Source organism: Atractosteus spatula, chromosome 11 (genome assembly GCF_055471065.1).
Source record: "Atractosteus spatula isolate fAtrSpa1 chromosome 11, fAtrSpa1.hap1, whole genome shotgun sequence".
Lineage (NCBI taxonomy): Eukaryota > Metazoa > Chordata > Actinopteri > Semionotiformes > Lepisosteidae > Atractosteus > Atractosteus spatula.
The window spans coordinates 13,921,269-13,935,904 of record NC_142716.1 but is presented as its reverse complement, the minus strand read 5'-3'; the positions used below and the strand labels follow the sequence as shown (position 1 = coordinate 13,935,904).

At 38.1% G+C, this 14,636-nt stretch overlaps 1 protein-coding gene across 1 annotated transcript; it reads left to right on the top strand.

Annotated features, from left to right (window-relative positions):
- The first annotated feature begins 2,374 nt into the window (after positions 1-2,374).
- Positions 2,375-10,840, top strand: LOC148823563 (leptin receptor gene-related protein). The gene is made up of 4 exons (XM_088926855.1): positions 2,375-2,512; positions 5,524-5,599; positions 6,033-6,219; positions 8,897-10,840. Exons 1-4 carry the CDS (start codon positions 2,497-2,499, stop codon positions 9,011-9,013), a joined length of 396 nt encoding a protein of 131 aa, XP_088782981.1. The 5' UTR covers positions 2,375-2,496; the 3' UTR covers positions 9,014-10,840.
- Positions 10,841-14,636: the final 3,796 nt, after the last annotated feature.

The following is a 14,636-nucleotide window of genomic DNA, read 5'->3' as shown; positions in this document are numbered from 1 at the left end:
TCGAAAATGGTTTCCTTTATATAAATATATTGAGGAGACATTTTGTTTTCCAAAATCCTAATTATATTGTTACAACCCCAAGTGTCTAGAGGTAAAGGGGTGTAACATTTAGGATAATTCTTTTGGAAGCAGGTGGGTTTTGGTGAGGGACTAGGAAGCGTGATAACAAGGGTAAGGAACTAGAGTGGTGCCAAAGGAAAGAAAATAACAAACAAAATGGAGATGGCTAGGACAGTGAGGGAAAGCTAATCTGACTACAAAAGAAAACCCGAAACACACGGTCTCCGGCGTCTTCAACACCTTAGCTAACCTGCACTGACTACCCAAAACCATACAAGACAAACGGCACTCACCCGTACTAAACTAGTGTACTAATACAAAATCAACTAAGTGTGTAAGTGTACCCAACAACCTAAACTAACCTCATATACAAAAGTTCACACAAAAACACAAGTGAACCAGGAATACAAATAAGGGAAAACAAGAGTAATCAACAGGAGCAGGGTACAAAAGAACACAAAAGTTGAACATGTAACACTGGGGCAAGGTAATGGCAAAACAAGGATGAACACACAAACAAACGAAAGTACAAAGAAACTAACAAAAAAAACCAACAAAACAACAAAGCTGAAGCTATACAAAAATACACACACACACACAAAGCAAAACAAACCAACAAACGAAGCCGAAGCAATAACCAGAAGCGAAGCGAAGCGATAACCAAAACCAAACGGGACCGAAGTCACACAAAAGGCCTCTCCTTGCTGAAAACTTCCATGTTATATAGTGAATAAAATGTGTTCTGATTGGCTGAGAGCTAATTGAGGATGACGTCATACTGAAAGTGTGGTGTAATGGTGGGCCAATGGGGAAGAGAGAACAATCAAGGGTCAGCAGTGTGGACATAACAGAAAAAACACACACAGAACACACACTGGGACGTAACATATATATTAAAAAGTTCTTAGCCACCTGATCTCTACACATCTCAGGCTAAGCCAGACTGGGTCTGGTCAGCACAGCACTGGGACTACCTTCAGTGTAGTGATGTTGGTGGACCAGTAGGTGGTGCTCTTTCATCTGGACCAGAATTGCCAAATGGTACTGAGGTGCTGACTACTTGGTTATTAAAGAGGTCTGATAAAAGTAGGGGAGATAGCCCCAATGTTTCTCTCTGGTTTTCATCAGTCTAGTTCAATCCTTAAATAAATTGGTAAAGTAATTTCTCTTCCTGATCTGCTGTGAGGTTATGTTTGCCTTTCATTACAGAGGTGGGTACCTTCTTATGTGTGAAGTGCTTTGGAATTTTTTGGGACGAAAATATCATACAAACGCAAGCAAACCATTATCATCATTTTATAGTACTGTATGTACTTTGGTGAAAATGGTTAGTTTTAAATCTTACTGTCATATCAGGATTTATCTTAATCCAAGGGACTCCAACTCTGGAGATTTCCAGAGTTAATCTGTTGGTAGGTGTTTCTCTGTCAGGGGAATCCGTTACCCCTGACAAATACTCCATATTTCCTCTGGGTAACTGATTGCATAATTTAATACATCTAAACTGGCTTTGAGGGGTTTTATTGGCAACTTTATATTTAAGTAAATTAAAGGTTTTGAGTAATCAGCTGTAAAAGACCTTAGGAAATAAACATATTTTGGATAACTTGGAACATAATTTGGTTGTATAACTGACTACTCAGGCTGGAATAAAGAACAGAAAACACTGGACTCTCCAGCAATTGAGTTTGACACACAAATTACTCCATGTCTTTAGAACTTTACTTCCAATTAATAATGATCATTTTCTTCAAATGTGCCAATATTGATGAGCTTTTTCCATTTTCCTGGCGGTTTAAGTAAATAAGGCTAGCAAAGTTATAGAAGTGGTGATCATATAAGGCAAAGAGCCATCTGTAGTTAATTTTATGCACTGTATATGACAGTTCAGCAATTTTTAATTGATCAGATCCGGAGGAGAAAAACGATTGTTCTGTATCTTTACAAAAGTCATCTGACCGTAGTAATACTGCAATAAGATTTCACATGGCACGACAGTCCTACTCTTCTATTTTATACAGCTTTAAGCTTCTGACACATTCCTAACATTTATTCTTCAGGTGCGTTATCTTCCTGACACTGACCCAGAGTTGTTCCCCTTTTTCGGTTTTCTAAAGGTAGGCAGAAACCAGTGTTTATTGTCTTAGTATAAAAGCAATGACATATATCCTGATGGGTATATAGGGACAATGTAATATGAAAATGTCTGTAAATTCTTGAAATTAACCCAGTACATTTCTGGTTTTGAATAAAATACGCTTGAGCTACCCAAACAGCACAGTAGCTTTCGGGATGTTTCGTGTATTTTCGTCAGCAACCTCGCCGTACTGATAGACCCAAGTAGTCGAACACAGACAAGTCGCTGGTTTGAGGAAACGGGAAGTGATCTTGCATATTAAAAAACAAAGGAAGAAAACTGCAGCTAATTTGAAGAACATGGCCGGGATTAAAGGTATTTTCCTTTGAAATTATTTACATTTAATAATAGTTATAATTATTTATGACACCGACATTCATACGCTCTTTCTTAAAACAGACTATGCTCACACAAAGTAATATTTTACTAGTTAATAAACATGTATTGCCACCGAGAATAAAACGTAGTTATAGTGACAAATTGTGTTGTGAACTCTACAACAGTTTCCTGTAATTACATATGCAGGGCAAATGGGTTTTGGACGCGTTTCAGTGCTGATAAGCCTTTTAATTTATTTTTATTTCATTGCGCATTACCTTCATATTACAAAACACGACTAAATTACCTTCATAGATAAAAATGCATGAAATCTCACAAACGAGAGGAAGGCAACTGGCCCATCAGCACGTTTGGTATTCAGCAGTTGATCTAAGGCTCCCATCCAACTTGTTCTTTAAAGAACCTGAAGTATTGGCTTCCAAAACATGGCTTGGCAGGTTGTTTCACATTTGCACAAAGTAGAAATGCCTTCTGCTCTTGGTTTTCGTTTTCACTTGTGTCCTCTAGTGTTTCACTGTTCATTCTGAATAAATCTGGTGACTTGACTTTGTCAATGCCTTTGAAACGTAATATGATTAAAATAGATAATCTATTAAAGAATAAAACAGGTCATATAAATAGCTAATAAACCACATCTTACTTTCAAGGTGAAATATTTTAAGAACTCAGTCCCCCCCAAATAATGGAAGCTAATGTCAGTTGCTTTGGCAGTTCACCAACATTTAGAGTTAAGCAAATCAAAACCTATTTGTTCATTTTGAACTGTCTTTATTTTGGTAAGAGCAGGGGAAGAACCCTTTCCCTCTTGATGGATTCATTGTTTAACTTGCTGTACATTGCGTCCTGATAAGCACCACTCTGTTGGTACATTTGTTGCTTGATCGTGTACCTCCTTTCTAAAAGCGATTAAGACCTTTGCTTGCAAAATAAGGAAAGGAGGCCTCTCAGCAGTAGAAGTAATAGGTGAACATCTGAGGCTTGACAAAAAATGTGGCAATGTGACCACCTTTTTTGTTCACAGGTGAAGAAGCTTCGGGATTGGGGCAGGCATTATTATTAAAAAGCTATTTGTATATCACTATGCAAATATTTTGTTCTTCTTCATATGTTAACAATCTTTTCAGTACAATTTTTGATAACTGGCATCTCTGTCCAGCACACCAAGTGAGTACAGTATAGATAAGATCACTTTATTGGGCATATACAATTTCTTGTAATAGGAATTAGTCTTTTCGCATACCCCAACTTCCTCTCCACGAGACACAGAGAGAAGCTTGGGGTCAGAGCGCAGGGTCAGCCATTTATACAGCGCCCCTGGAGCAGTTGGGGTTAAGGGCCTTGCTCAGGGACCCAACAGAGTAGGATTACTCTGCTGGCTGTGGGATACGATCCAGCAAAAGTACAGCCATAGGCTGAGATCCTTAGCCACAGAGCCACCACACTGCCCTGTAAGAAGCAAACGTTACCGTCTGTTCTCCTTCCATTTTGGTCTGGGGCCCATTGTGGAGGCATAGAGGCTGCGCTCCTTCAGATCTAGACTTGATAAAGGTGCTGTGTTTATGTATTGTAACATGACAGGCACTTATGGGTAAAATAGGCTGTTTTTCTGATTATTGTTTCTCATGGTTTATGTGCTTAAACTGCTTCTATATAATCCACTTTTGTACACATGTAGGTTTTCCTCCAGTATTGAGGTCTTTGGAAAGACTCTACTTGCTGTCCTAACTTCATTGTTTATGTGCTCAGTAAGATTTCTTCTTATCTGGAGCAGTAAAGCAAAATTTTCTCCATTGGGATAGAAAACTTACCTTACACTGTTGAGGGAATGAGTAAGTCCCTGTGGGAAATGATTTGGTTTAGCCTAATCTTGGAAAAAATAAAATACGGTATATAATATGTATATATAATCTGTTATTGGCTTGTTTAGCTTGGAATTGATTCACTTATCACATTTGCCAGCTTGTCTGCCTTCCAACTCAGGTTTTAATAAACTGTAGTATCTCAGGAAGAAGAGAGTTGGCAGTTCTCCTACTTAACTGTAAAGCGTCCTGTAAGAATATTCCATTTTTATTTATCTTGAGACCAAAAGATTCTATAAGTATGTACAGATTTAGCTTAATATTAGTTTACACATCCGGTTAAGTGTAGTGTAAATCCTCATTAAAAAAATCCACAAAACAACTGTGAGTTAGGCAGTGATTAAAAAGGTATTAGTATTTTAATAATCTCTTATTGTAGCTTCATGATGATTCTTAGCCCTTTAACTTAACAGAGTTTGAATACATCTTTATATATTTATTACATTATTTTTAATGGGACCAATTCACCACTTTTACAGGAGAGATGTAAAAAAGATTCTCGATCTCTTTTGCTTGTATTTATTATTGACAATTACTGGTTGTTTCACTAGGTGGCAGCACTAGTCATTCAAAAGTTAATCCATTGCTTCTGTATTCAGCGTCTTAAACACCGTAGTGACTATAGTGATTGTAAAGAATTTGTAGCAATTGCCTTTTATCTTCCCACTTTTGGAACTGCTTGTATTTATAGACCAGACAGAAATGTGGCTCCACCTCTCTCTACCCTTGACAGGTATAAATATATGACACAAAATGGGGTCTTGCCACAATCAAGACAGTGGGCTGACCCACCTAGTCACAAACCATTTTAAAACATTTGTCTTATGAGCAGACTGAATAGCAATTTTCATCAACAGCAGTTTGTTTTTCTTTCTTAAACCTGCAAATCTATGATAATTGTCATGCTCACAAGCAGTGCATTTTGAGAAATGCAGCCTGTTATGAAAACTGCTTTTGCCAATTAGTTGCAAAACTTATATGTATAATCCTAGTACCAACCAGATGGTGTATATGTGTGAGAATGGGATTCCAGAGTAAACCAATGTGGCAGCTTGATTGCTACCCCTTTTAATTTCTTCTTGAGGCTGATATGTACTGTATAACAGGGTTCTTTAATCTGTCTTTCAGCTTTAGTGGGGCTGTCCTTCAGTGGTGCGATTGGCCTAACGTTCCTCATGCTGGGATGTGCCTTGGAAGAGTATGGGTATGTGCACAGCCTTTTCTTAAGTGAACCTGTAAGGGAAGAGTTGTGCAAGATGATAAGTACACATTCCTTCTTAGTTTGACATAACCTGGATGTTCTCACCATTGTAAAATACAGTCTTCAAATTTCCCAGCAGCACTGCAACCTTCATTTGATGATGACGAGTCATTAAGCTCTGTTATTTTATGCCGTGATGTTAAACAGGTCTTCATGTCATCAACTTTGTACTGTTGGGGATGAGTATAAACAGTTTCTCATTATATAATGTATTTAAATGGTTTTAATCCCCATAAAGGAGACTGAAAGAACTACAGCAAAATAGACCTAGTCACAATGAGGCATGACTGAGGTTAGCTAGCAGCCATGTCAAAACAGGGATAAAAGCAAGTTGTTCACGAATGTATTCCTTCTTGTTTCTTTACTTCTTTTGCAGAGTGTACTGGCCTCTGTTTGTCTTGATGTTTTATGCTGTGTCACCTATTCCTCACTTCATTGCTAAAAGAGTGAGCGACGACACGGATGCAGCCAGCAATGCATGTCGAGAGCTGGCATATTTCTTCACTACAGGGATTGTGGTTTCAGCATTCGGTCTCCCGATTATTCTTGCTCGGGTTGAACTGGTGAGTGCCTTTCTCTGAAAACACTGAATTTTGAATTCCAAGATCTGCCTCCATTGTGTCTTACACTTAGAGATGGAATGCAGATTTTCATATTATTTCAACAGCATCTCAATTCATTAGAATCTACAAATGAGGAATTTGTAGATCGCTTATATTAAGATTTGATAAATATAATATATATGAAATTTAGAGTTATGTTTTTCATTTCAGAAATATCTGCAATCCATCTCATCTCTAAATTTTGATTAATCTTGATTTTAAAATTCTATACCTGGAAGTGATTGTAACCAATTAAGGCACAGGAACTGGGGAAGTGACAGTAAATTAATATTAATATAACATGGACAGTACATTAGCCACCTTATTTTATATTTTATATACAGTATATATTATATATAAAAGTGTTGAGAAAAACGGTAGACTCTGAAGGCCACATTTTAAACTGCTTCATTTTACTGCTATTCACTGACACCTGTGATTTTTGACAGAAGCATCGGGATGTAACAGACTTTTCTTCAAAGGCATGATGTCACAAAGCCTGCATCATGCTCACAATTTAAGTAAACCAAGTGGCTTAAGTAATGCAGTGGATGTCTGCATTCCTGGAGTAAAGATGATTTGGAGCTGAACGCTTGACTTTGGGCAGATCTCCAGAATGAAAACTCTGGGGAGATGTGTAGAAGTCTTTATAGAAATATAAAACCTTGCCTGAGGCTTCACTTACAAAACAAATTAGATTACAGCTGGATAAAGTAATAAATACATGTATGCATTAGCACATTTGCCAGTAGAACACCACCAAATGTTTGTTTTGGAGGAGCATTAAGACATATTTAACTTGTAGAGTGTACAAAAAAGTTATTTTTGTATGTGCAGATGTGACGAGAGATATAAAAGAAAAACAATAGTAATAAGAAACTTCTGTAATTTCCTTGATTTAAAAAATAAATTAAAAGACTAAATTTTAAACCCAAGGTTCTTTCAAAATCCACAAGTAGCCTTGAAGTTTTATTTGTATGAGAATCAAAGGGAATATAATTTCACAGACCTTCTTGCTTCTGATGGTTTTTTTTGTAGTGGCTTTGGTGGTCAGACCTAATCTTATTCTCTGTACTACACCGTGAATTTCTTCTTTTACATTAATTGTTTATGTTTTCAACAATCATTAGGTCTAAGTAAATTTTTCGGTATCTCTTGACTGTAAACTTTTAATTCTTGTGTTTTTGTGATATATCCTCAACACAATCACCCATCATTAACTGAAAAATTTTCAAGATAGTTGTAGAAGTATGACAAAACCCATGGTGTGAATCTTCTCTTGGTATTGTTATTTTTTCAGTTATACCAAGAATTCAGCATTATGTTATATATTACATATTGAATATTACAGAATATACTGTATTATTTATATCTGTATACCACGAAAAAAAGGAAACATTATTTATAACTGCAACAACTTCATGATCCAAAGGACACTTTTTGTAGTAGGTGTATGGATATTTTAACAGTCAGATGTAAGTCACTTGTCTTATTAACACGACAAGGCTAATCAACATGGGATCTACTGTAAAAGTCACAGGCTAGTAGCACTTACCACTGTTAGAATGCCATATACTGTATAAGCATTGTCACAAGTCATACCATCTTATCCAGAAATGCTGGGGTCAAGTCTGGCGAGTAGCGAATCTGTAGCATATCTGTCACATTCTCATTTTGTCACAAAGCATTTTTTACATTAGCAGCACGGGAATGTGCTTTTCCTGTTAGAATGTGTTCACGTCGGGATGAGGACACAGGAAGGACAGTAAGTGAGGGCACATGACATGACCAATGTAGATCCATGCAGTAAGGTTGCCATTAAACACAACCAATGGAGTTTTGAAGCAAATACACAGTTGTCTAGGCCATCACACTTGGACAACCCCATTGGTTTGTCTTTTGTCCACAGCAGTTGTGTCTTTCTGCATGTCCTCAATATACACTCACTGATATATTGCTCGATTCATTGCTAAAGAGATTTGGCTCCTTTGCTGTTGAGTCTACCCGGGGTGACTTACAGTACTTCAGCCTTTGATATAAGCCATTGTTCTCTTGATAAGTGGTGTTTTTACCTGCTTGTTTCTCAAGCTTCTTGATCTAGGCTTTGCATTCAACAGGTGAAATTACCTGATGATGAAACAAAATGATACTGAAAACATTTAATCAGTATCTGATATTTGTGTACTTTATTTTTCTAAATGCATTCATTTATAAAGTAATACATTTGTTTTGATGCTCGGTATTGGTATATCCATAAAACACCCATGCTTACAAAGTACTTTAAATGGTAGCAGAGACCAGATATTCTTTATTTTAGTAAGATTTCACTCCTCCCCATGTGGTAATTAACCGAATAAGAAAATGGTGTATAGAATAAATTGATCAAAAATCAATCATTCAGCCAGTTTGTTTGAAGTTCAAGGTAATTACCGCAGGAATGAGCATCTAGCTTGTACAGTGGAATCACAGTGTAAATGCATCTGCTGTTTTCCATATCAGGAAAGCACCATTGCAGCATAGGTTGTGAAACGTTTTATGGTCTTGAGAGCTTAGGCAGACTGATGGTTATTAATATTTTTGCCAGTTTTTGCTTGTTCATTTTCTGACCGTTGAGCTGTTATTGTGCTTTGTGTTCCAGATCAAGTGGGGCGCTTGCGGACTGGTAATGGCAGGCAACACAGTGATTTTCCTCACAATCCTGGGCTTCTTTTTAGTGTTCGGCGGCAGTGATGACTTCAGCTGGGAGCAGTGGTAGCTGTCCTGTTTAGACTTATTGTCTAAACTTATTGATATGCTTATTCACAACAAACAAATTTTGCTTAACTGCTATTTTAGGTATTGTATAGGAAGGAGGATCTGAAAACTAAACACTAAGACATTAACTGCAATCTCACTATCACTATTAACTTGGCATTATTTTATAAATGCTGTAGAGAGCCTTAGTATCAGGTAATCATATTTTGTATGCCTGCAACACACTCAGGCATGCTGAGAATCCCCTTTATTACAGGAACCCAGTGTTTCTATTTCTGTTTCTATTATTATTTCCAGGTTTACCATCCATTTTCAATAATGTTTGACAAAGATTCTGTGGTATACTAATCAGACTGTCTACAGGCTCTTAATTCTGTATGCCTCACACATTTTTCCCATAACTGGTATACATTTTATAACAATTGTATTTTTTCCTACATCACTCGTAACAGACAAGTGAAGAAATGGTCATACACATGTGATTTTGAATGATATAAATTCAGTTTGGTTTCCCATAAGTGAACTTCTAAACAGTAATGTATTCTATATTTGAAGGATACATCATATCATATAGTGGTTGGGTAAAATCCAGTTGATTGTAATGGAAGAAAATGCACTATGTACAGTACATTAACACTTGTAAAAATTTTAGGAAGCGTATAGTTTTATATTGTAAAACACTGATTATGACACTATATTGAAGGTGAAATGCTTTATATCGGTTGTGACAGAACTGGGCTAAAAAAGGAAGTGATTCATACTATAAATATTTACGAGCCTGTAAATCTAGGATATTCACAAGGTACTTTACAAGGGGTTTCATTTTGAAAGTGACAGAAGGCAGGTTTTTGAAGAAAACGCTACTACAAGTCTACAGCCAATTTTAGATTTGTATCATAAAAGGCTGACAACAGTTTGCTTACATTTGTTCATTTTGACCATGTACAGGTATGTGACTTCTCAAAGGTTATTGGATTAAATTCAGCATGTGTGTATACATATCTTTTGCATGCATGATGTTTTATACCATTATACTTTAATTTGAACATCATGCCAGCATTGTTAAATATTGATAGTACACTGTTTTTATTACATTAATGGCCTCAATGCTGTTGCGTTCCAAAGCCTGTATTTTTAAACAGTAACCATATTAGTATATTAATTCCAAATTACTGATAGAATTGTCCTACAGTACCCATGTTTTGAGTATTTGTTTTTCCAACTGTGGTGGACAATGCCAAAGATAATGTTTTAATGTTTGTTGGTTTAACACTATAAGACTACATTCCTTTACCAAAGGTAGTACTCCGTTATGTATTTAGAGGCTCTAGTGTTATGTATGTTTGGGATAATACACGCTTAGAAAACATAAAGCAGTAAGCCATTATTTTTTTTCTGTTTTGTATTGTCAAGCTCAAATGTATCTTGGCTGTTATGAAGTGCCTTTTCCATTAATGGTGATTTTTTGTTCCTGTGTGTTGCACTAGGTAATTTGTATTACAATGCTGAATAGTAAACACAAAAACCTCTTCAAGTGCTCTTATCTGAATTATAATAAGATGTAATAAAAAACACCAGCTAATCTTATATTCTTGTTAGTTTCATGGGATGGTAGGGGAAGTTTAGTATTTGAAGAAAGTACTTTTATTACTTTTTGAACTGTTTTGTGCCTAACAGTATATAGAAGTTTCTGTACATGACAATATAGACACCATTGATAAAACCTAATGCTAACTGGCAAAAAGAATTTTGGCCTTCAAGCTTTGTATAACCTATTTTTGACTATCGGTCATTAAAGCACCTACAAATCTGTGTGAAGTTATTGAAATGTTGTCTTGTGTATTTATGCACATCAGTCTGTTGGCTTTCTGTTTTTCATGCATGTTCAGCAATATGTAAAAATGTCCGCTACCATCTGAAACACAAAAGATACATTAAGCTTCTTGGCTTAGAACATTCCATTCTTTTGAGGTTATTACTGTCAGGTTGATCAAATTCCCTTCAGAACTGACTTTAGTTTCATCTGCTTTTTTGAATTATTTTTATCCTGTTACACATCTTAGATTAATGATGTTAATTGTTTTTATGTAACTTCTTTAAAATTACATGTAATTGCTTCCTTTGCTGCCTTCTAATGTCCAGACAGCCAAAGAATAATTGTTGATCTAGCACTCATCTAAATCCAGGTACATGCATTCGGCTGAGTCAAAAATAGATATGCAGTGCAGTTGGTATACAGGAATCATATCCATGGCACAGTACTGGATCTGTGTATTACCACTTCAGCTTCTGAAACATGAGATCTTTATAGGAGGTTTCTTTTTTTTTTACTCAGGCTTTTCACTTTATGGTCTTGTTCTGCACCTGTGGTTTTCCCTGTATGAGCAACTCCCAGTGAGTAATTCTTTATATTTGCACATTACTGTTACTATAGTACTATATATTCACTAAGGCCATATTCACAGTTCTTATGTTGTTCTTGGTAACAACGTACACATTCACTATAAAAAATTACTTTTTTGGCATAGAGCCTTTTTGCTTTTGTTAATTCTGGCAAGCTGTTCTTTTCATAGCAGCCTGAACATGGTAATGGTTTTGATTCCAAATATTTTTTGCTTTTAGTTCAGATTTTTATTGATTTTGATTTTTTAACACTGCATCAGTGGTTATGCTTACTGCCTGTACCTTGATGTTATCAAAACCTTTTTTGAAGCTAGGAAAGGAACACTGATGACTACCGATGAGATGATAATGGGTCAAGCTTGCATCAGACCTGCTGGCTGGGTGGTGGGTAAAGCGCTCTCTCTCTCGAGGTCCTGAATCTTTCTGCTTCTTCCGGATGTGCAAGATGAGAAATCATGTGGGTCGTTCTGAAAGGAAACATGGATTCATTGATTCTTTTTTTTACCAGATCAAACATGCGGTGTCCCCAACAGGTCTTTCTTTTCATAACACCCCTGTACTACTAGATGTTTGGACCTAACCTAGGTTGTTTTGCTTACAGATTGGGCTTTTCATTGGGTTCATCGCCTGTAATTGCGGGAGTCCCTTTAGTCTTTTGTTTTCTGTCAGCCTGGATTAATAGTGGAATGAGCTTTCCTTTCCTAGTGTAGAGGGGCATCAGGCAGGGCTAAAAGTCATTGTAAGACTGCCATTCCAAACTTTCCTAGACCGTCTGTCTGCTTTTTGGTCTATGGTGATGATCTCGTGGTTATACTTTGGGGAAACATCATGTCACAGCATGCTTTTCTTGTGGACTTTCAGACTTTGTCTTTGGCAAAAGTGAGCACATAGCCAAGTGGCACTGGGAGACAGAAGTGCCCTGATCCTGCTGGATAAGCACAGTTGTATCAGAGTGGATCTGAAGTAGGTTCTTCCAAGCCTGTATTTGGGAAACAAAAAGAAAAACTCAAAAGAGATCCTACAGGGGGTGGGGGTGCCTACTGGACCAATGATGCAGGCTGTTCCTGCAGCTGTCTTAAATTGTAGTTTATGAGAGTGGCTTCAACATTATGACATCAGCTGGTATGCTGAGATTTGCTACCAGAAGAGTGGGAGAGTTGTTGTAGCCATTCAGGTTGGACTTTCGCTAGCATGGGCTAAACTTGTTATGGGGAAGAACAAGGGGAAGGCATGCAGGGAAGGCTCACTGCTTGCCTTCTAAGAGTTTCTTTACTTTTGGACTGGTGCAAGGGTACTCTAGCTCGGTATTACTCCAGTTCTGCAGGATAACCACAGGGTAGACCTGTCAGCACAGTCCTTGTTTCATCATACTCACTTGGAATCCTGGCATTTTCTGAAGGTTCAGGGAGAACTGGGACCACACACTCTGCCGTAGCTCCCGAAGGAGCACCTGATATATAATCCCAGTAGAGACATGGAGCTGGGCCACCCCCCGGGTAGTTCTGTAGTGAACTGATCAATGTCTGGATCACTCAGCTGCTTTATCAGCTGGATGTGTGTCAGGGTACTGGGCCAAGACTAGGATGGTTGAGAGCTGGTGTGAGGCTGCATTGCTATCACTATGTGGAAAGACACCTGAGCCATCTGCATTCTGCTGTGCCTCTGAAGGGACTGCTCCCTTCCTGATGTACTGCCTCCCTCGCCTAGCTAGCTCATGTTCGCTGACACTGCCTATTTCTAGTCCCTCATGGGTTTTGCTGGATCTTCAAGGATGGAAGGAATGGCTTCTGACCACTCTCGAGGGAAAAGGTCCTGTGCTGAGCGTGTGTCCAAGTCTGGCATCAGGCACAGCTCTCTTCTCTCCCATGACTACTCATTTGGGGCTGAAGAAGATGTACAGCTTATACAGGCTTCCACTCAGATGGCAACCTGCAGTGGTGGGTTCTACACACTACCCTTGCTGCAGGTTCTTTTACAAATCTAAAAGTTCACCTTATGTGACTGATGCCCGACCTCCCTGCCCACAGAGAGAAACTCTTTCAGTGCTTCAGCTCATAGTCTTAATTGACACTCCTTTTTAGTCTTTTGAGACGTCTTTTAACTGCTGTTTTTTTTAATCGCCAGTTAGTTAAGTTTGTTGAAACTGTAATGCTGTCTTCATGGCCTGATGAAGTGCAAAGGCCATGAGACGGGAGGCGAGGTGCTGAAGCAAGTGGTTTCTCAGGCAAACAAAGCCAAAAGTAAAACACTGTCCGTAAACAGCACAGGTTTCGAGGGCCGAAGACGGTGATTCACAGGGAAACACAGAGGGAAATCCAAAAGAGTTGTCTGAGAAACAAGCCGAGTTCAAATTACAAAGATAGTCTAAAAAGCATGGACAGGCAAGCCACGTCAAAGACAGAAAAATCCAGCAAAAGTCGAAGGAGAATCCGAGAGCGAGATCCAAAAAACGAAGCAGGAAGAATCGCTGGAAAATGAAAGGCACAACTCTGTGACAGAACGAGGAATACTGTCATCACAAGGCTTAAATATCCACTGGTGGACAATGTAAGTAAGTGTTTTAATTGCACACCGGTGGTATAGACCTCCGTCCTGATCAATGATAACAATTTGGAGACAGAGGTGCTTTGGGTGCACACACCAGCGGTTTCATGATTATGTGCATAACATTGCCCATACAATTTGGAAAAAGCTAATTGTATGTTTTTCACATCTCGGCTTGCAGCTGTGAATTTCACAGGTGTACTCGGACATTTAGGCAGATTCCTCTGACCTGCTGACCTTCGAGCCGTTTGTCTCTTAATACTGTACATCATAGGCGCCTGGCCACCTAACTGCGCCTCACCCTCCACAGCGCTCAGTCAAGTGTGAGTCAACACCTGGGCAAGCAACTTAAATATTTGAGCCCCTGATCATTGATCTTTTAACCTTGCTTTTAAATCTACGTTTTCCGTTACTGGGGTGAAGTTGACCGTTTAGCAAACTGGGGCAAAGCAAGAGTTGGAAACGTAGACTGACTAGTTAAGGAAGTGTAGAAAAATGTGAGAAAAGTGAATATCTAAATAAAAATGTTGTAGTTTTGGGTTCTTGTGGAAAGGTGGAGTCAAATTAGAAGACACCTGCTGTGTTAATGGTACCCTAAGCAGATAGTCTATAGATGAGCAGATGAGTCATACTTTTTGTACTTTTTGGACACTGCATTAATCAACTGTTTATACTGT

What these genes read in the sequence shown, in the direction of transcription:
- LOC148823563 (XM_088926855.1), top strand. An exon ending in TGTGCCTTGGAAGAGTATGG is followed by an intron (nt 5,600 to 6,032) that starts GTATGTGCACAG and finishes CTTCTTTTGCAG; the next exon opens with AGTGTACTGGCCTCTGTTTG. An exon ending in TTCTTGCTCGGGTTGAACTG is followed by an intron (nt 6,220 to 8,896) that starts GTGAGTGCCTTT and finishes TTTGTGTTCCAG; the next exon opens with ATCAAGTGGGGCGCTTGCGG.